Source organism: Aulonocara sp. 'chitande type north' Nkhata Bay, linkage group LG17, assembly GCF_057382095.1.
Source record: "Aulonocara sp. 'chitande type north' Nkhata Bay isolate Kocher_YH1m ecotype deep benthic linkage group LG17, A_spYH_male_GT1.1, whole genome shotgun sequence".
NCBI lineage: Eukaryota > Metazoa > Chordata > Actinopteri > Cichliformes > Cichlidae > Aulonocara > Aulonocara sp. 'chitande type north' Nkhata Bay.
Window position 1 is genome coordinate 30,826,915 of NC_141360.1, and position 21,098 is coordinate 30,848,012.

Genomic DNA, 21,098 nt, shown 5'->3' on the forward strand with positions numbered 1-21,098 from the left:
TGTAATTTGTAGCCTCCGTTTCCTATTTTTAAATGACAAGAGCAGCACCCAGTGTTTTGTGTTGCTGGAACCCATCTGCTTTGTGCTCTTCTGCATACTTTGGCTTAAACTCAGTGGTTTTTAAAATACTCAGACGAGAGAGTTTGGCAATAAGAACCATGCCGAGGAAAAGGTTGCTTAAATCACCTTTCGTCTCCGTTCTGATGCTTGGTTTGAATTCCAGCAGGTCTTCATGACCATGTCTACATGCCTAAATGCTGCTGCCATGTGATCATTATTTTAGTTTCATGGCAGTCATCACTTACATGGAACAACTGAATGAGACATCAAAGCAGTTTTTCTGGTCCAAGCTCTCTGAATACAGGATTCAATTTGGCTGTCATTTAGTTTTTCTGTTGTGCTTTTACTGAGATTTATTCCAGCAGGTGCTGTTGGCTAGGGTTTAAATAATCTGTGATTCATATTTTGTCTAGAAGTGGAAAGCCAGAACTAAATGAACTGACACAGAGTGCAATATGCAAGATACTTGGATCAATTCTGTTTCAGCAGATACGATAAATAACTGCCTGAAATGTGTTTTCCATTATCGTGCTTCTGTCCATCACTATCATAATAAGAGGCTTGGTGAGGTACACTATAGTAAAGACCCAGTATTATTGTTATAAGCCGCATTCATTTTCCACACTAGTTCTGTGCGCCACTCTAATTTCAGCAACAGAACTGTTGTAATTCAATTATTGGTTCCGTAGCAGATGAGAATCCAGCGCATATTTATGTGTGTATGTTTGGGATCCAGACCAGATAAGCAGTAAAAAATGGATGTAGGGATGCGTGTATCATCAACTTCACTGATATCTATGTGCAGCCAAATTGAACATGATGAGTCCAAACACATTTAAAATAACAACTGTGAGCCGAAACATCTGCAGTAATACGTGTGCTGCAACATGCAGATCTGCTCTGTATTGTGATGAAGAACATAAACAACTTTCCACTGACATCATCTCTTATTAAAAAAAAGGTAGAATACATTTTAACTTGAGGAAATCCCAGAATTTTACTACTAAAATAAAGTGATTAATATAGGTCTGGCCTTGAAGAAAAAGGGTGCATATAAATTCAATCTGGTTACATGACACTGAAGCACAGCATGTGCTGAATTTTTATATTAAAAGTAGCAAACAAGTAGAGTAATTAAATACCAGAAAAAGAAGGATTACTATGAATCCTAAATTGTGAGAGAGCATCAATGTGGAAAAAGCAAGTAGAGGAAATTAAATAAAATATAAAAAAAAGAAGTAGTAGTTGGGGTATCAATATGTTTGACATTCCAGAGTCATAATCCTGTAACATTTATTGAATTTTTCCCAGACAAAGTTCAATTCTATCTAAGATTCCATTAATGAATATGATAAATTAGAATTGCAAGGTCAGTGGAAGTCAAGTATTGATCACTTTCCAAGATAAGTGAACAACCATTATCCTTGAATTCGACCAACAAATGAGGACAGCAAATGACTGGAAAAAAGAATAATTGAGAAGACAAGTCAGTGAATCTACAATAAAAATTGATTTAAGGAGCTTTGAAGTGTGACCAATGAAAGCATAGTGTCATGTTCACTGGGCTCAGAGTTAGGTTACACCTTAAAAACATGGATTAGTTTTCCTGAGAATCTAAACAGAAAAGAGCAATATTAGTGTACGAGTACTTTTTGGAGAGTTAGTTACAGCCTGCTGTAAATGCCCCATCACTCTTCTGAGTGGTCCAAGTGATACTGAAAAATAACCTTGCCCTAACCATAATATATTCCACAGAGAAAGAGTGTAACATCACACATCACTTGGCAGGACCATGCCAGTCTTACACATATATTATCTGAACACGTGGCTTACAACACCTGCCAGTCCCGCCCCTAATATCCCACCCAGCATCACCTCCACACCCATGTCTCCCGCTAGACGTTTTTCCATTTGCACCTCTTCTCTCTCCCCTTTGGGGTGTACAAATCAGTTTGACAAGGAACACCACTTCTACCATCCCACTCTCTTCCACCTCTATCTTTCCCCGTTTCCTTCCTGTCGTGGGAATATGATGCTATTATGCACGAACAAGAAGCCCCTAATACAACATAGGCTTTTTTATGTACTTCAGACTGAGCATTGGGTATTAAGGTTGGGCAAGAAGGAAAGCCGTTTTTAACTACAATGCTTGTGCAGGGAGACTCAAGCAGACTGTTTTCTGTGCCAGACACATTGTGAACAAGTCTATTTGAATATCAAAAGGGAAATAGGGAATGTGTGAAATAGATTTGGAACAGAGTTGATTATGAACACTTCCAAAGAGAGAGGGGGAGGTCAGAGGTTGGAGTGCTGGCAGAAGGAGTATGTGCGCACACCTACAAGGAAATTGATAAGTTTAAAGTGTGTATGTTTGGTTATGTGCACATATGGGGCAAGTATGTGGCGACAGGCTGGCTTTGTGTACGGGGGGGGACTGTCACTTCAAACATGCCCCGGGGCAAGGCAATATAGTACAAAACACAATGAGCGACCACGGCACAAAGAGAAATAAAATTAGAAAAAAAAAGGCTTTAAAAGCGTTATGGTGTGTCGCAAGACTGTAGGAGTTATTGGGATTTATTCACACTTCACCTCCCAGATGACCACTGGCATACTCTGATGCCTTCACACAACAAAAACGCAATAAAAAACTAAAGGAGGAGGGTGTAAACGTGTAGAGGCTGTGAGATAAGCAGAGGAATATGAGGGAGTGGTGACACATCTATGGCTAGAAAATTGCTATTTTCATCATTTATTCATAGGAAATGTGATTGAATCTGGATGAGGTTCTTTGATTCTGAAGCAGTGGTTTGCAAAGGCTAGCAGCATACCCACACACAGTACATCCACATTTAGACAGACAACTGAGGATTTGGTGTATAAAAGGTACACAACATATAAACTCTAACTTGCAGTCTCATATACATACATGCGTTCCAATCACATACTCCAGATGTGGCTACATATGGAGATGTAATAGAGTCTTTAGATGAAGCATTGGATTAATTGAACCGTTCAAGATGAGAAAGCAAGCAATTAAGTCCTCCAGTGTGTTTGAATGTGTATGTTGGGCATGTGACCATGTGCCTGTGTAGCTGTGTGCACATGTGTAACGATATATGCGTGTGTATACAAAACTTGGGAGACATACATTACAGAGCATATTAATTTCAAACCCATTAGAGATTTCTGATTGTCGACAAGTTACAAAACCATAACACATTAATACTGCTACTCGCAATAATGTTTACTTACATTAGAGGCTGGAACTCGTACAACAGCACAACAAACACTGTAACCTTTCAGAACAAGTGTGTGTGTGTTTGGTATTATTTTTACTATTTGCCATTTTTGGCCTTAATTGATAGTGACAAACAAACGAGAGACAGAAAATGTGTGACGAAATTAAGGGAATGGCATTCGCCAAAAGATCTGACCAGTCTGTCTCGCCGTTCAAAGCAAGCTTGTCATCTACACGCCAGCTATTCATCTATCACATCACCCCAGAGTAGTGCTGCCAACGAATACTCTAAATTTGATTATAATAATTACATTTTTTTAAAAGCAGCACTACCAGCAGCCATCTGTGTTCTGAGCTACATAGAATGCAAAGTTGCTGCTGGGGGCAGCATGCACTCTGTGGCAAAGTCAGAACAGCTGTGTGGTGTAGGGGCAGCTCTCACTCCTTCAAGCTTAAGTTACATTGCTGCAGGTGCAGAGATAAGGGAGCGAGAGGTATTTAGCGAGAATTTTTTAGACTACTGTTATTAGGGTAAGTAAGAGGAGGAATGTCACTTCAACACCTGACGGTGAGCTACAACGAGTCATTCTATTTTCCATTTTAATGTTGTTAAAGATTTTAGCTTTTTTATTTTTGTAAAATGTAAAAACATTAAAATAGATAAAAGGGGGGAAAAAGGAAAGTAGCTTAAAAACATACAATGGGGAAAGAAATTGTTTGATTACCTGCTGAATTGGTAATCTTGCCCACTTACAAATTAATGAACACTTTATTTTTTATGGTAGTTTCATTTGAATAAAGAGAGAAAGAATATCAAACAAAAATCCAGTAAAAATGCTTTACATAGCTACAAGTTAGAAATTGATTTGTCTGTCACTGAGCGAAATAACCATTTTAATCTTTACAGAAACTCTCTAAATCTTTTATCTTTCTTGGTTGCACTTTGATAACTTAAATTTTCTATAGGATGAGGTCTGGACACCTGCTTTTTTCTTAGCCACTCCTTTGTTGTCTAAGCAGTTTTTTTGCGTCATTGCCATGCTGGAAGACCCATCGACAAACTATCTTCAGTGTTCTGGCTTTACTGACTCTGAGAATGGTGTTTTTTGGGCCATACTCAGCATTTCTCTTCCTCCAAACGCAGTGAGTCGAGTTGATGCCAAAGAGCTCAATTTTGGTTTCATCTTACCACAGGACTTGCTCCCAGACTCGGAATCATTTAGATATAAACTGGGAAACTTCAGAGGGGCCTGCACATGTGCCTTCTTAAGCAGCAGGACCATGCAAGATTCATTCTTCTTAATCCAGTGGTTTAAGAAGATTCAATGACCATTATGCCGTTGTGTGTTACCAATGGTATTCTTACTGACTGTGGCCCCAACAGAACATAAACAAGCTCCTCCTCTGTGGTTGTGGGCTGATCCACCACCTCTCTCCTGATCAGCCGATGAGACAAGATCTGGCATGGTGCTCCAAGACTGTGCATTAGCTTAACAGTTAATAAGTAATTAACTTAACAGTTGTAAATCATGGCTTCAAAAAAACCAAATCTTCACAATTCAAAAGTCTCAAGTGATAAGACCCAATGGGGGTCATTTTAAACCTGCGGCACTTCAAATAACAACTAACCTAACCTGACTAAAGAGACTGCACTCAATGCACCTGATTTTGATCAGTAGATAACAAAACTGAGGAACCTTAACTGTGCTATATAAAAAGATACTCAATAAGCCTTATTAAATGGCTAACTTAGGAAAAGATTGATGCAACACAGGAGCCAGATGGCTTGATAAAGAAATATATTTCACAATTAATTACCCTATATAATTAATACAAGCAAGCCCAATTATTTTATGTGTAAGTACGTAAAAGGCATGTCTGTGTTAAAACGAATGAACCTACAGAAGCAGTTGTGCCTCTTATTTTGGTTTGTGGAGGCAATGCAATATTAAAATGGTTTAACTATGTGTTAATTTTTTAATGAATGACGGCATTTGACTCTTTGGTCACTGTTTGACAAACCTACCCAAAAGCAAGCGTCTTTTATATTAATGTGATCACATATAAAATGTCAAGGATGCCCAATAAATCAGGGGCTTTAAGATAATGATAACAGAAACTCAAAGTATTGTTAACTTTGTTCCAGAAATTTTGTTGAGAGCTGAAATAATTTTTCAGGATACACAAGAGAAAAGTGTAAAATATAACTCCACTCAGTAGTAGTAGTTTATTCTTCCTCTGTGTTATTTTCTTATGCCCTAAGGGAACACAATGAGCTTTCACATTATCAAAAAGCAGCTAGGATGTCCTTGAGGCCTTTCGTAAAGGCAGAACAAATGGGGCCACACAGAAGACAGTCAGGTCATCGTGCTCCAAATGGCTCCACTGAGCCAGTCCTCTTACACATTGCCCCAGAATAGTGAGACCTCACTAAATAGAGGGTTCAGTTTCAAAAAAAAGAAAAGAAAAGAAAAGAAAAATCCTACACAAACTTAAAAACCCAGCCATGAATGCTGATTTTTCTATGTCACTCCTCTGTGCTTTTAATTGTGACACTAATTGCTGGTAACAGTTCAGCCTAATTACCTATGTGTCAGAAGATTAGCTAAACTCTAAAGCTTTGAGGATAGAAGAAGACCTAAGAAGAAGACCTAATCTAACTTGATTTGTATTTTATTTTTTTAAAAGCTTGGTATCTTTGACAATAATCTGCATCTAAAATTATCCTTTGGCTTTTGTAGCCCACACATGCTTATAAAAATAAATACAGAAAAGTCTGAAAGTAATTAGTCTGTTGAAACAGTTAAATAAGTCTACAAAGATTAAAATATTTCTTTGTTTTTGCTTTGGCCCTGAAATTCTGTAGTGGTGCATCTCCAGAAAGTATCACCAGAAAGTGCAAAATTCAAAAGTATCTGAAGTTGAGAAGTTTGTGCATTACCATTTTTATGCATTTGTTAACGGTGCATAGCTGGATTTAAAATGAACAATCAAACTCTTATTTCCAAGACTCTGTTGGTGAGCGTTTCAGTTAATAACTATATTGACTTGAAGCAGACCGTTAAGGGGAAAAAAAAAAAAGAGTTTAGGAAACTCCAAGTAAAAAGACAGAAGGACACACATGACTAAGCTTTAAGTGTTGAGTAATCCCAGAGCTAGAAGAATTAATCAACTCAATCTCTCATTGCTAACTCTTTTCCTCACCTTCCTTCCCTATGGTAAGTTTAATTTGAAGAGAGAGAGAAAAAGTCCCTTTCCACACTGTCTCAATACATATTTTTCTAATTTCTTCCTTCAGAAAGCTCTTAATGGCTTCTTCGCAAGACCCTGATGAAAACAATGACTTTTAACCTCCCTCCTCCTTCATCCATCTTTCCCCTCCCTCCATCACAGCTGACTTATTTCACTTTCTAAATGATTTCTTACTCCTTCATTCTCTTTTCAGCCATTCAGGCCTTGGCCTGGGCTTGTGGTCGGTGCTACGCATTGTGACAGGTGAAATGAAAGCCCAGAGAAATCTCATCTTCTTATAAACCCTTGAGGCATTCAGCCAGTCAAAAAAAATATTTTTCCACCTTCTTTCTGAGGCACCGACAGATGGAAGAAGAAAAAAAAAAGCGCCGTTATATGAAGACCATTTGGGGGTTTTCCTTCATCGACAGTTAATCAGTGCTGCTCGTTTTGTAGCAGTGGGGAGCTGGGGTAGTAAATTTTGCATATATTTACAGACTCAGTGCAGTATGAGTGGCATTTCTCGTCAAGAAAAGAAGTACAGCCGGCATTGTAATTTCAGCCTTAAGCTAAATATCTAGCCTAATCAATGCTGCATTATTTATACAGTTTACCCCTGATAGTTATAAGAAGTTGTGCAGACAGTGCTAGAGGATCTCTTTTGCACTTTTTTTTTTTTTTTTTAAAATCAACTAGTCTTTTCAAATTACCTTTTTATTTTATCTATACTATGTCAACAAGGCGTTTGGTGTGGGGGGGAAAAGGCATAGCAACAGACAGCAGCAAACAGTGCTGTCAGGCATTGCTGATTGAAACCTCAAGGTCACAGGCAGAGGAGCAGAGCCAGGCAAAGAGAGGAGGAGGAGAGGAAAGACAGAGAGAAGAGAGAAGTCGGGGCAGCACAACAGTTTAGACTCTCCAGGGTCTGGCTGTGTAGCTCACTCACTGTGCTATTTTGTGCGTGCGTGAAAGTGTGAGTGAGAGGTTTTCAAGGCCTCTCCCTGTAGGCGGATTCTGCAAAGTCACCCCGCTCTGTGCATCTCGTCAATCTATCGCCATTTCCCTCTTCACACTCCTGTTGTCTCCCTTTCCTTTTTCTTAAGTGCGACTTCTCGAACTGCAGCATGTCCTCCCCATCTTCACTGCACTGTAGTCACATCTCTCTGACGCTATCATTCCTCCTCTTTACCAAACTTTTTCCATCACCATCCTTCCACTGCAGACACCTCTATCTTAGCCAAACATGACCCAATACCCCTCACACTCCTCAACCTTATAGGAGGGTGAGGGGTATTAGTATTATCGATTGTGTTCAAGCAAGGTCCACGTCTTTATGTCTTTTTTACAGTTTTTCTTCCATAACCCCTGTCCTTCTTTTCATCCATTTAGACGACATCTCTATGTTCATGCTGCTCTTTTATTATCACACAAGTTGAAAAAATTCTTATCCAATTTAATCCATTACTATTCCGTCAGTACTTTTCATACCATCTGGCCCTGTCATACCTTTTTATCTCTTCCTCCTGCCATCAATCCACACTTATCATATACTAAGAAATGGTTGGAAACTTAAAGGAAAATAAGATTAAGTGTATTAAGGTGTGAACTTCTGACCATCACGGTGAAAAGGATTGTCTTACATGTCAGGTGTTCAATTAAGCTGAGAACTATGACTGCTGAAGCCATAGCATATGAGTCATAGTTTTCAATTATTGCTGTTCCCTTCTATCAGTATAGAAGTGGTTCATCACAGAACAAGGGTGACCAGTCAGAACAAATTTGTACCGATTCCAAGCAATTGTTCTCTCTGAGGGGACAAGTGGACCAAACCACCCCGTAAAAATGTCTACCACAGCATAACAGAGACACCCGATGTCCTCACTATAGGTTCAAGGGTTCAGGTTTTGCTTTCAGTCTGTCCCTTGTCTGTATTAGAGAATCAGCTCTCTCCCTCTCTACTTTAAACTGCTCAGTTCATCCATCCATCCCTCTCCTCACCTTGTAATTCTCCACTCTTGCTGTAGAGCTCTCGCCTCTGTTCTCTCAGGTAGGCACTCATGCTGATGGCATGGGATGATGATTCAAACCTGCAAAAGGTTCAACAAGGGGGAACAACATATCAGCATAATACTCAAAGGTGTGAAAATGAGACACATACATGGAATTTAAATCCAGAATTTCATACATAAAAACACATTTTGTGAAGTTAGTAGTAACTGTTGCTGTAAACTACCTGACAAGACTACAGATGAACGGAAGGTAAAACTATTCTGATTTTCCTTAATAACTGGCATATAGTGTTACAACTGTGGGTTAAGTACCTGTGAGCTAAGCTTCAATGTGCTGTAAGCGGTCAGCATCAGACCATTTTTTCTAATCTTGGCTTTGTATGATATTATTGAGAAGGGATATCCTTAACGCTGCAATAGGGAGCCAATCAGAGGACAGATTTTTTTTTTTTAAAGGGACTTTGACCTTAAGTGAGTTAAAACAGCTTATTTCATAATAGATGAGTGCAGCAAGACCCAGTAAAAGACAAATAATAATTCTTTTGAAGAATAATAATTCTTTAGGTATAATCCAACTAGAAAAATATGAAGCTGGAAATGGGCATTGTAGATCCCCTTTAATTAGTTGAGAAATATATGACTGATTAATGGTTAGCTAAGGACCCTTCACATAAAAACATGCTAAGAGCTTGATACGGCTCCTCTGTTATTCTCAGTGCACTGCTAATAGGAAGAAACACACTGCTCTACAAGTACAGTTAAGAATAGCTGGTCTCAAAGTATAATTCAACAGATTTTAAGCTACATAGATCATTAGACTCTGGTGTTTTATTTTTTGTGTTTCACGTGCTTTTCTTTCTTGCCTATTTTTTCAAACTTGGATTAACACAAACATTAGAGAAAGTAATGTGATCCTTACTTGAAGAGCGACTGCTTGGCACGCTGTGGCTTTTTCTTTGCAAAAAAGGCAGCAAACTCACTGCCAGTGCTCGCATAGGAGTGCTGAGCTGAGGGCTCCGTAGCACTGCGGCTGTTCTTCACATCCAAATACTCCATAAGCAGAACCTAAGCAATACAAAAAACAATGGGTGAAAAATCTGAAGAAACAGTTTTTAAGAACTAAAAATTGTTTCTAATGCAGGGGAAATATATTTAAGTCAATCTAATCACAAGGTAAATGTAGCCAAAATGCGTGGTACACAAAAACAAAGAACTGGAGGAACATTTTGCAAATAATTAGCGACAGGACAGTAACATGATTGGGTATATAAAAAACATCTTAGAGAGATTAGAGAGAGAGAGAGAGATTCTCAGAAGTAATGAGGGCCAGAGGTTCACCAATATGCAAAAATTACAAATAGTGGTGAAGACGTTGAATATCTCATCATTTACGTTACATAATCTCATCAAAAGGTTCCGAGAATATGGAAGAAATATATGTATGCAAAGCCTAAAATCAATACTGGATCTTCAGGCCCTCAGGCGGCGCTGCACTAAAGACAGACATGTTATGGAAATCATTGCATGGGCCATCCACAAGGTTAAAATGTTATCATGGAAAGAAGATGCCAGCAAGTTAACACTAAACGATGTACTGCATCTATTACAAAAGCGTGGCAGTGTAGAGGAGTCCAGCTGCTGAACTTGCCTGTTTTCAGGTCAACTGAATTTTCAGCAACTAAAAACTTTTGGTTTATCATTAATAATAAAACAAAGAAGAAATAGGAATGTTGAGCAACTTTGTCAGATAACAATAAAATACACTCCTCTCTAAAAAGTCCAGCAACTGGTCTCAATTCACAAGTTAAATTTTGCTACACAGCAGTACACACAGCTTGTCCCAACTTTTTTGAGGCAAGTTGCTGCCATCAAATTCTAAATAAATACCGGTAATATTTGGTATAATCGGTAATCGGTATTTTCTTATTTTTCTAAGTTCCAATAAAATCATTGCATTCTATTTTTTACTTACATTTTACATAGAAAGTGACTTTCTATTTTTTTAAAGTTATAAAGCTCCAATCATGTCACTTTAGAGTAAATATTTTAGTGTTTTCTTTTAGTCGGTCAGCAGAAATAATGCAGTAAGAATCACAACCAATTATTAACTTTTAAAATATTTTCATTATTTACATTTTTTAACATTTTTTCTGCTGTACAAAAAAAGTACAAGCAGTGCACAAGTTAAACATCTATTTCGAGGGGCTGTTTCTTAGTAACAGTAAAAATGAGATGTGATAATAAAATGTACAGTTATATAACAATAATGCAAACTCATCTTGAGGAGTCTTTCTGAATAAATGTTATTTATTTTTTTTTAAATGTCACAAAGTCACCTGTATCATGTTTTAATGTAAAATGACGAAACTCCTTTTTTTGTTGTTCTTATATGTATACCATTTATATGCTTTATCTTAATACTACCTAAACTCTGATATGGTAACATGAAGTCCTTAGGCTTACTAATGACTCACAATCGTATCCTTGGAGCTTGACCCTCCTGCTCAGTTCTGTTGTCAGATTATTCATGTAGGGCTTTTTTTATATCCTAAGGTCTTTGTACAGCAGGTGTCTTTATTGATAATAGGAAAAAGAAAACAGCCTCATTGTCATGTCTAGTTTGGTTATAAAAAATGACTTCAAAAACTTGTGAGTTTGATATAAACTTTTTGGATAATTTGGGTTTTCATAGCCAGACTTACAGAAAGATCACATGCTGCTACATGCTGTCCACGTGACTTTGCTTTTGTCTCTTTTTTTTTTTTTTGATTTCTTATTTAATTTTTATATAGCTTTATATGACTGTTGATCTATTCACTTTTGAAACTGCCCTAAATTTCACTGTACATGTTACAGTGACACTAAATATGTTTCTATTCCATTTTATATCCTATTCTAGTACTGCTGCTCAATGAAGAGCTTTAAAGCAAAGCTTTATTGCAAAAAAAATAACCAATGTAGATTTGTTTGTTGTTGGGTTTTTTCCCTTTGATTTCTTGACAGTTCTTGTGGCAGCTGTGGAGAAACATCTATTTTCTAGAATACTATTATTTTTGGTTGAATAAACCCACAAACATTTTGGTGACTCATGCGTTCATATCACATCTGATGGGAAATTGAAACTTTAGATGACTTTTTTTTTGCAGATAGAGTCTGCTAAAAAAAAAAACTAAACAAAACAAAAAAGGGCTGGTATAAACTTTATATTTTTTTATATTTTTTGTGGCCTTCAGCATAAACGTGCATCACAAATAATTATGAAGAACAGACCTCTGGACAGAAGGCAGCCAACGACATGACTGGGTACTATTGATGACTGCCGAAAAAAGTCTTGTCATCTATTTCTCTGATCTGTCTGCGTGATCCATGGTGAGATCTATCAACGTCTTATCATGCTTCATAAAAATCTTATCAATTTCTAACAATAGTCCAGAACAAGCACACTGAAACACTGGCCAGACTCAGAAAGTTCACTTCCTCTCCTTTATCATTCTATCTGCACATTCCCTCTGTTTCTTTCATTGTCTCATTTTTCAAAATCTCTTAGGGCGTCATCTCTCATTTCTCACATTTCTATTTTTTCTCTGTTGCTCTCTCTACCTCATCTTTTCCTTTCTCTCTCACCCTTCTTCATTTCTCTCTCTCTCTGTGAATACATATGTTCTAAAATAGCTTCCCATATCTAATAGCTTCATAATTTAGAAGGGCCATTTAGCCTGTGTGTGTCTAATTCTGAGACGCAGTGTGGGTCAGCCCAGAATGGGACAGGAGTAATGGCTGAGCAGATGGAGATCCATCCCAACCATAATGATGTAATTAACACTGCGGAGAGCACCCCTCCCATCAAGCATGGGAAAGCCTTCAGTCGCTAAAAGTCATATTAATCCAAGTGCACATCCATGGAAATATGATGTGGATCGCATCATCTCAGGTAAAATCTTGTGTTAGATTTAGTTAAATGCAGATGTTTTACTGGAAATTTTTTAAAATGCCTTTTAAGCCAAAATGGACCCAAAATGAAAAGGACCCAAAAATCTTTTATAACTTACAACCTATAAATTAAACAAGACTGAAAATATGGCTTTCGTCACAGACACTCATGTAAATACACAAGCTAACTGTTCTCGCCAACACACTTCCCCTGATCACATACAGAGCTGGAAAACATATTACACACGCCCTCTCCAACTGGCAACAACAGAGCGACCACTTGCCACTAGCCTCATGCTGCAGCTAATCCTATCAGTGTATTAATTACTAATGATGAGCTGATGGAGCGAAACCCCGACTTGCTTGCAAGCTAACACCCAAGCAGACTTAATGAAATGCCAGCGCTGGGCTGATGAAGGGGCTCCGACCCTACTTAAATTGCATTAGCCCAGAGACAGAGTGAACTTTGGAGGCAATTAACTGGACTGTTAGGACAGAGAGAAAGATAGAGGCAGAGAGGGATGGGAGGTGGAAAGCAACACCGAACGGGAGAAGAAAAGAAGGGGAGATAACGGTGCAAAAGAGCTGTGGAAAATAGAAAGAGCAAAGGATTATAGGTGGAAGTGAAAACTGAACAGAATGCTAATCGGAAAAAGGAGATAAAGAAAATGAGGAGAAAGACCCAGAGAGAATACAAGTACTTAGGTAACTAGTTAGTATTTGCTGATTTAACACCTTTGAGTGAAGTTTACAAAGAGAGTTTGCTGCTTAAGAAATCTCTGCCAAAGTGGTAAATGGCCTGTATTTATATAGCGCTTTTACTAGTCCCTAAGGACCCCAAAGTGCTTTACATATCCAGTCATCCACCCATTCACACACACATTCACACACAAGTGATGGCAAGCTACATTGTAGCCACAGCCACCCTGGGGCGCACTGATAGAGGCGAGGCTGCCGGACACTGGCGCCACCGGGCCCTCTGACCACCACCAGTAGGCAACGGGTGAAGTGTCTTGCCCAAGGACACAACGACCGAGACTGTCCAAGCCGGGCCTCGAACTGGCAACCTTCCGATTACAAGGCGAACTCCCAACTCTTGAGCCACGATCGCCCCGCCAAAGATCCTCTGCAAAGTATGCTACAGAGTTGTTAACTTACAAAAGTTCTTCACATCAAATGTTCAAATTATTTATTTATCCATTAGGGAGATGGCTCATTGATGAAGATTTCATTGCTCCTAACAAAGTTACTTTGTCGTAAAGCCAAACCAATGAAAATGTGTTTTAATTTGTAGTGGTGGTAACTAAATACATCTTACTCTTACTCTACAGTGTGAAAACTAATTAGAAAGAAAAACAGAACAGTTTAAGAGGCCGATGAATTCATCCTTGTCGCTTGTCAAGAGCGTTTCAGTTTGGTTTCGAGTTATAAAATGACAAGCAAGTTATTTCTTAATGCCACGGATCTCAACTTTAGCAATCTACATATCATATAAGCAAACTACAATCAGTCATGCCATGCTGTCCAGAGTCTGTTGAACACAAACAAGGCACAACCTAGTTGCTTAGCACTGACTGTTCCAAATATAGCATTCATGCATGCAAACTTAGAGCCCAATCTCAGTGTGTGAGGATGGTACCAACATTAATCACGAATGAAATGTTGCAGGTGGCAATAGTTTTGGCCTGTTACCTGTCTCCCACTAATACTGTTTAATGTGCTGTAGAGGCATTTATATAGATCAACACTGTACTGAAGCATTTCATCTTATTCCAAGATAACAACCCTGCAATCTAAATTCATCTCTGATATTTGTTGTAATACCAAAAAGTAATCCCTCCTATCAATGCAAGCAAGCACACTCAGCAAACTTGCAAAACTACTCCTAAGACCTGGATATATTGTACTTGTCTCAATCCTACGACCATGGCAATCTTATCGTCAGCTTTTCTTTCTCCCTCTTACCCTTCAGGTCAAGAACCTGAAATCCTATTAAAGCTGCTATTACTGCAGGCACAGATTCTCTTACTGTCACATGCTTTTTACCAAACAGCTCCTCTGTGAAGCACACAACAACGGAATACTGAAAATAAGGAACTATATTACAACCGACATTGGTGAAAGTATATTTAAAAGAGGAACAGCAATAAATAGGGATTTGGAAAAGCACAGGATGATTATGCGGAGATAGAGGGACATGGAATCATAAAAAAAAAAAACCCAGGGAAACAACAAAAACCAAGGCAAATGCAGTTGCACGTGATATAAAATACAGGTCCTTCAGAGTCAGCTCAGGAATGATCAGCCCTGTGACTGCAGTTGCCAAATCAAAGAGAAGGCTTAGTATTTCCATAGCAATGCAAAAACTCGTGAGACATTCATTCACTATTATTCAGAATGGCCACAAAGTCCATTCCATTTGGCAACCTACATTCCTGTATTTTCCTAATCTCTTATTAAACCAAGGTCACGCACACACACACACGCACCAAAAACAGCATGTCTACAAATGGTCTGCTGAATTGGTAGTACTAATAGAGAAACAAGAATTCCTGGGAATATACAAAAAAATAATGCTACAAAGCTCTCTTAGCACTTTAAATACTGGCAACAGCTGGTACCACATGGAAGAAACTCACATCTTTCAACATCTCCTGTTGTTTAAACAGCTCAGGTGAAGAATCAGCCAAATAAATATTACAGCAACATCTTGCTATGAGTTTAGCTGGATGCCAATTATATTAGTCCAATGGACTTTCACTTTGACTTCCAATTAAAGAGATGAGAGTGAGAGAGATGATGGAACACACACTTTGAATTCCATAAAAAAACAAAAAAACAACTTAGATTCATGGGAAAATCCATGAAACAGAAACAGGGAGGCTTTGACTAATGGGTCTTCACAGCAAATAAGACTAAGCCTACAACTTCCTGTGACTGGAGTGTATGTTTGTGTGTTTGAGTGGGTAAACATGCCAAACACTTCTAAAGAGATGACAAAAAATAATAATATTAATAATAACAATAATTTTGCCAGCGCTTTTTAACCAAGATGTTTGGTACTTGAGTAGATTGGACTGATTTAGTTTGGGATGAGACTCAATGTACTGAGTGCTAAGTTAAATTAAAAAGAAGGGAACCTTAATGGAAGTCAGCCTTTGTTATTCATTTCCAGCACTCCCATGTATTTCTTCCTAACTGAAGTGTCCTGATGTCACCTTTTATGCTTGGAGGAAGTGTATACTCATCTTCTGTTCTGTCCATTAGGGCCCTAACAGCTCAGCAATCAGTTCAATTATGGAAGCATCATTCACATTTTTGCAGGTGAGCACTAGTCATTGTGTAAACTAAGCAGTCAATTGGCTAAATTTAAAGGAATAAATATCACTTCATTCTCTCTCCTTGTTTCCACCTTCTTCCTCTTATTAAGTAATCTTAAAGCAGCTGAGAGAACAATCTCAGCACTTTGTTTCTCTTTTCAAGTCTTTATTGAAATCGGCTGTCTCCCACTAAATCCCTTGGCTAGTGTCTTGTCACAAAACATTGACTGATATCCCTTGCTGCCAGTTTGAAGTTAAAGCCCAAAGTGTCCTTGGCCGTCAAAGAAAAGGGTTCTGTATACACCCGGTATTGATTGTGTTCCAGAAACTTCAATAACCTTCACAAGTTCTGACAGAGCTTCAGCCACAACTACTCTCTCAGTGCTGAACTCTTGCTAAGCAGCAGGAGTTCCCACCTGGAGGGGCTGCATCTAGTCAATCTTTTGAAGGCTATCTTGCTGACAGAGGAAAGGGAGGTGTGTCTGAATGTTCACTGAAACCCTTTTTACTCGTCTGTGTCCTTGCTGTGTCCTCAACATTTTTTTTTGAAATGTAACAAACACTTTAAGTGTATTTATGCTATAAACAATAAATGTGTTTTATTCTCTTTTAAGAGATATTCAGAACAGCAGTGAATACATCAAAAGGATGAAGATTAATGGACATTATAGCTGAGCATATGCATCAGCAATGACATCGGCTGGTCTGACTGCTATCTTGAACAGGGAGCTAGATATTTTTGAATAATGGATCAAAACAAACTGATACTTAGCACATCCACAGTAAAAAGTATGGTACTCAGTTAAAGCTATGACATGAGACAGTAATACCATATAAACATACCAGCCATCCAGCAAGTAAAGGAAACCAAGCTCTTGGGCATTATCCTATACAACAAACCGCCTTGGTCTACACTCTACAATATGGCAGATATTGTATTTTATTGCATAATTTTCAAATGTCACTTATTTCTTCTTAGGATATCTCAGACTTTTCATCATCTGTTGAAAATGGATGGTTAATTGAACCTGTTCTGAATGTACTTGTGGTTCTTTACACCACGAGAATGGTAAAAACTGTAGTTTTTTATAGATTAATATGAAATGGCCTTGCTGGCCCAGTGTAATTGAGATTTATGTGGCTCATAAATTAAAATGAGCCTGACTAGATTAAGTGAAGAATTCCTTTCATTTTAAATATAGAGTTAAAACATACTGCTTATATGTGACTTATTGGTTATATTCTACTAAACTAAAAGCAACTTCGCTACATATATTAGTATGCTATGTACGTGTACTGTACACATAAAATATCTTGATCTTGAAGAGGTGGACAACTGTAATAACTCCATATGAGACACCCTTTATTCAAAAGATTATTCACACATATCGTATAACCATCAACAACTAAAGACAATTATTGCTAAAACATATGTCATACGTCAATGTTCAGTGATTTTTTACGTATCTGGATTATGTGTGTGTGTGTGTGTGTGTGTGTGTGTGTGTGTGTGTGTGTGTGTGTGTGTGTGTGTGTGTGCGCGCGCGCGCGCGCGTCTATTGGGAGGGGGGTCCACAGACATGGTAGACTTCCCTCCACGCCGCAATATGTAAATATTACAGTCTTTGGAGGCCAGAACAAATGTGACACATTGATTAAAATGTTGGGTGAGAACAACATAGCGATGTCTCTGCTTCATATTTAATTAAAGGAGCTTATTGTCTTCTGGCTCCTCTCTGGCAATTCACTTCTACTCATTTTCACTCTGTTGATGGGCTGATTTCGTACAATGCATATTTAAGCCACTTGTGTGTTCATATTTTTTTTTGATACAAACAAAACAAACCCCTTTTATTATTCAATAGCACAAAAAAGGATTAATTCATGAAGCAGATATGGATCAAGCTATAGGCTCTCTTCCTAACCAAAATACCCTAAATGACCAGGCAAATAATCAGGAACACAAGAACAAAAGAAAATAGTAGAAAACTCTGTAGGAAATTCATGGAAGCAAGATATCCTAAGCACTCTGAGAAGTAAGAGTATTACAGGGAGGGAGGATTTAAGAAAATATAGCATGAGGCAGGAAAAAGCAATCGTATTAAAGTTTCCTTTTTTAATATTTCAATCATTATTTAGAGCAACATAAAAAAACTTCAGTCCACCCTTGTAGTAAATTTACCTTTTGCTTTAGTAGAAAATATTAATAGCTTGTGTTCCCTTGTGAAGTTTCAATAGTCTAGGAATCAGTTCTTTGGGAAGACTAATGGTGAACATCCATATTTTCAAATACAGTCTCAAACATCCTTGTGTGCAGAGAGGAAACCACTCATTAAAAGTATTATTTGCACTCTGGTCACACACCAGAGGAGACAATGGTTTCAGCAAGCAGTCACACAATCAAAAATCCTTGTAGTATGTGTAAATGGCAAGCTAATTAACAAACTTTTAGGCCTCAAACCCAACAGAAGACGAGGTCAAAGGGTGATGATGGACGCCACTAGCCAGACTGCTAAATATAGATTTAATAACATTCTCACTGGACAGTCTTGATTAAGAATGTACGTAAAGGTTTATGAACTGTGAGATTTTATGAACTATGCTATCCAATTACCTGGTAACGTATTGCTGCTTCCATCTAGGTCACAATTCTAATGAAAGTGATGGATTTTCTCCTTTGGTATATATAAAATGTTGTTTTGACTAAAATTTTAATTCAGACATCATCATATTAAACAGTCCAGGCCTGCTTAACTGTCTGATGTCGTAGTATATTTTCGATGTCAAAAGAGAAACTTGATAAATATGTATGGATATACCAAAATTCCAGTGCGTTATTTCTTTGACAAAACAGAGTGCTTTGAAGAAAAGCATCGTTTCTGGTGAAAAAAGACGGAAAAAATTGTCATGGATAGATAGCGAGTAGGAAGGGCATTTGGTGACATGTGCTTAGAAATGTAACTTCAGTGGCGGCGTAAATAATCAATAGATATACTTGCACACATTATACAGAGAGCCACTAGAAAAACTGCAAAGTGGCATTTAAAACACTCCTTCCAGCCTCAAAACTACTGATTACCATACAGTCTTTCATGCTTTGAATCAATACTTCCACACTGAAATAAACAACCAATCATATCTTTATTCTATCATATCTTTATTCTCTTCCCCCTCCTGCCCCCCCCCCCCCTCTTTCTTAAATAGATAACTATCATATCTGGTATCATATCTCACAGTACAATAATATTGAATGGGTTGCATTGTTGTATTTTGTCATGTTTCTCAGGTCTTTGTCTGAATTTCTACGAACATTATTGCTAAGGATTGTCTTATTGCATTGGAGTCACACTGGGTTAAATATGTACACTTGGGTTTTAAGGGGTATTTATTATTTTCTTCTTTTTTTTTGGGTTGTATGGAAGCCCCAAACGCAATTTCATTGTTCTTGACAATGACAATAAATAAATAAATAAAAAAACAGAAGCATCTCAGGCTTTTCTGAACATGGATTAGGACCATTACATGCATCCTGACTTTAGAAATCTTGTTTACCCGCTCCCCATTCTAAGCCTACCGGGCCCCAGTCACACACTGATGAACGGAGTCTCTCTGCCAAGGCCTTGTAACTAGGTGCACCGTGTGTTTCTGTCAGCTCTTGCATCTGTCTACTGGTATGTCATGTGGAAAGGTCAACCTGGTTGCTCTCAAAGAGGGGGAAAAAAATAACACCCACCAAGAGGTTTCTGCCCATCAAACATGTGAACTGCAATAAGAGGCACAAGACAGGCTGGGATTCAAATAATTTAAGGGCAAAAGGATAAAGCATATTAGTAAAGCTAGTGGTAAAAGGTTTGGGTTTTAACAAGTCTCTCCTACTTCACTGATACCTTTGCAAATACTGAACTAACAAGATGCCTGAGTATTTCCTCACCTTTTAGTGGGGATTCTTCCTATTTGGACCCTTTAGCCTTCTGTCTTAATTTGTGTTATACAGTTGTGGATACTCATTAAAATGGCCAGAATCTTAAAATAATAAGGCCAGTGTATGTACTAGTACTGTAATGTGTGATGTCAGTGAGAGAGGATATCCTTAATATGGGCATCTCAGGCACACAGCTGTGACTGACAGCACATAGACCCCTCCCATCTCCTGTTTTGTTTTTGAGGGGCAGTCAATCACATCAAAGTTCTGCAGTAGTACTTTTTAGGAAGCCCCACTTTAAAACCTGATAAAGATTCACGTTGCACAATTGTTATCAATCGATCAACAAACTACCATTCATTTACATCTAAAAATAGTTAACTATATTAATTCAAGTTGGTATCATGTCTGTGTCCAACCGTTCAGGGACTCATGCCAGCAGTTTGGCCCAACTCTATGGTGCGAGAACTACTAGCTTCAAGAAAGCAGGTGTGAAATAAACCAGCTTGTTTCAGCCCAGTATGTGATAAATAAGAATTATTTTGAGCTGTGAATCATTCAAAACAGTTCTAGTTGAGTTAGAGAATAAAAAATATGGAGCTAGTCAGCACACAAAATTTGAAAGTATTACTTTTAGGTGGCCTATTCTGCAGCGGAACATTAAATGGAACATTAAATAAGAGTTAAAGTATTTATGCAAAACTAAAGAGAAACAAACTCGAGTGAAATGCATAATGAGTGACTAACATAAAGCTCACAACTAAAGTCTGGCTGGTGCTGAGAAGGCTCCTGCCCCTTTGTGGGTCTTAAGGCGTGAGATAAGAACTGGCTCAGTATCTAATAAAATTTAACAGAGCCACTATGGGAGCAGTAGGAATTTAATTTCTCTCATTGCTGATATGTGACTCTCTAAGACAGAGTGGGCTAAACGAAGGGGGTGAAAGTGAGTGTGGGAGTTGCGAGAGAGAAAAAGAAAGCCAGATAATGAGATTAAGGAGGAAATTACAAAGAGCAAGAGGGGTATGCACAAGGTATTGGGAAATTGAGAGACTGTAATACAGAGGCAACAGGAATGAAGCTGAAGGAAAGAGGAAGGGAAATGGAAATGCAGGATCATAGAGAAAGACGAATGAACATGCAGGGAAATGGCAAGGGGAAGGAGGGATGGACTACAGGCCTTTTTATTGATATAATCAATCAGGAAATAATAACACGAGTGACTGAATAAGAAAACCTCATCTCACATAATGAGTATTCTAATCAAGAGATTACATTATCTCCCATCGCATAGCCAGGGGACAGTGGAGGCCCTGGCGACTGGGTGTTGGCAGTGGTCGAATGCAAGTGAATGGTTTAATGTCTTATATAATGATGCTGGTAGAGCA

General features: G+C 38.2%; 1 protein-coding gene across 1 annotated transcript in view; it reads right to left on the bottom strand.

Moving 5' to 3' along the window:
• Positions 1 to 21,098, bottom strand: part of exoc4 (exocyst complex component 4) — a 146,493-nt gene that overhangs the window by 108,588 nt on the left and 16,807 nt on the right. Inside the window, exons 9-10 of the mRNA XM_086268783.1 lie at positions 9,461 to 9,606; positions 8,531 to 8,619 (exon numbers count right to left, since the gene is read on the bottom strand). Coding sequence (XP_086124909.1) covers positions 8,531 to 8,619; positions 9,461 to 9,606 — 235 coding nt within the window. The remainder of the gene's footprint in view (positions 1 to 8,530; positions 8,620 to 9,460; positions 9,607 to 21,098) is intronic.